The 1,917-nt window shown below is 34.2% G+C and overlaps 1 protein-coding gene across 1 annotated transcript; it reads left to right on the forward strand.

Moving 5' to 3' along the window:
* The first annotated feature begins 297 nt into the window (after positions 1 to 297).
* Positions 298 to 1,653, forward strand: LOC104097066 (uncharacterized). The gene has a single exon (XM_009603574.1). It carries the CDS (start codon positions 298 to 300, stop codon positions 1,651 to 1,653), a length of 1,356 nt encoding a protein of 451 aa, XP_009601869.1.
* The last annotated feature ends 264 nt before the right edge of the window (positions 1,654 to 1,917 follow it).

Here is a 1,917-nt window from a genome sequence, read left to right on the forward strand (position 1 = left end):
AACCATGGAGGAAGCATTGCAATTGTTGAACGAGATTTATAAGAATGTCATCCAATGGCCATCTGAGCGTGTAATCATCAAGAAGGCTTAGGTTGATACTTTAAATACACTAACACAACAAATTGTTTCTTTGGCACAAAATTTTGAATCTTTTCAGGTGAATACACAACAACCAAGCCAGTCTGAGGCTTGTGACATTTGTGGATGAAACTATCTGAACCATGAATGTCATGCAACCAATTATAATGATGATCAGGTCCATTCTATCAATTGTAAACCGTACCTTTTGGGAGTCCAATGGCACAAAAGCATCCAATATTTCAATTGAGCAATCCAAATGGTGCAGAGAACTCTCAAAGCTTCCAGAAGCAACAAGTACAAGGTCTGTCGGGATACCAGAATCAGAACCATGGGCAACCAAACTACAGACCTTATCAACAAGTAGAGTCATATCAGCAAAGGCTTCAACAAGCAGAGTCATATCAGCAAAGGCTTCAACAAGCTCATTCAAGTCTTGATGACCTTTTGTATAAGTACATTATGGTCACTGATGAAAAGATGAAAAGTCAGGGTTCAACCCTAAAAAATAAGGAAATTAAATTAAGCCAACTGGAAACTCTTGTGTCAGAAAAGATTCAAGGTCCCTTGCCAAGCAATACAGAGAAAAATCCAAAGGAGCACCTTAAGGCCATCACCTTACGGTCAGGTAAGTTGCTTGATGAACCTTATGCAGACCAGTCAGAACAACAGGTAAACACCGATAAGAATATTGAAATACCCTCTGAACTATCTGAAGAGAAAGAAGTCAATAAAAAAGAAGAAAATAATATTGAAAAATTGACTTCTTTCCCTGTAACAATTCCATTTCCACAAAAAATGAAAAGAGAAAATCTTGATAATCAATTTTCAAAGTTTTTGGAGATATTAAAACAAATTCACATTAATATTCCTTTCATTGATGCTTTGTTGCAAATGTCTTCTTATGCCAAATTCCTAAAGGAAATTTTGTCAAGTAAAAGAAAATTGAAAGAAATTTCTATGGTAATGCTTACTGAAAAATACAGTGTTATACTTCAAAATAGGCTACCACAAAAACTTGGCGATCCAGGTAGTTTTATAATTCCATGCACTTTGGGAGGAGTATATTTTGAAAAAGCACTTTGTGATTCTGGTGCTTCAATTAACTTGATGTCATTTTCTATCTTTAAAAAATTAAATCTTGGTGAAATGAAAGACATATGTGTTTCTCTTCACTTTTCAGATCAAAGTACTAAAAAACCTAAGGGGATAATTGAAAATGTTCTCGTAAGAGTAGATAAGTTTGTTTTCCTTATAGATTTCATAGTACTTGAAATGAAGGAATGTCCTGATGAACCAATTATTTTTGGTAGACCATTTATTACCACATGTAGAGAAATCATAGATGTCCATCAAAGACAACTGATTTTGAGAGTTGATGAAGAAATAGTCATTTTAGATATGCAAAAGATATTAAGATTTTCAGGAGATGAGACATCATCTTCGTATTTTTTGATTGACATGCTTAATTGTCTTACAGATGAATTAAAAGATGATCAATTGAAAGATGTTTGGCCAAATCTGGCACCATACAAGATGATGATCCTATCATCAAAAGAGAAGCCGAAATACTAGAAAATGATTCTGAAGATGAGGAGATGCAACCAGAACAAGTTCAACCAAAATTGAACTTAAAGTTCTCACTTCTCATTTAAAATATGTTTATCTTGAGGAAGAATTATTTTCAGTAATTATTTCATCTTCTCTTACTGCAGGACAAGAAGAAAAATTGATTAAAGTGTTGAAAGCACATAAAGGAGCCTTGGGGTGGACTATAGAAGATATCGAAGAGATTAATCCAGCTGTATTGTAACGACCCGACCGGTCATTTTGAGAAAC

This window comes from Nicotiana tomentosiformis, chromosome 1, assembly GCF_000390325.3.
Source record: "Nicotiana tomentosiformis chromosome 1, ASM39032v3, whole genome shotgun sequence".
Taxonomy (NCBI): domain Eukaryota; kingdom Viridiplantae; phylum Streptophyta; class Magnoliopsida; order Solanales; family Solanaceae; genus Nicotiana; species Nicotiana tomentosiformis.

Excerpts from the sequence above, each read along its gene's own strand:
- LOC104097066 (XM_009603574.1), top strand. The coding sequence starts at position 298 with ATGGCACAAAAGCATCCAATATTTCAATTGAGCAATCCAAATGGTGCA.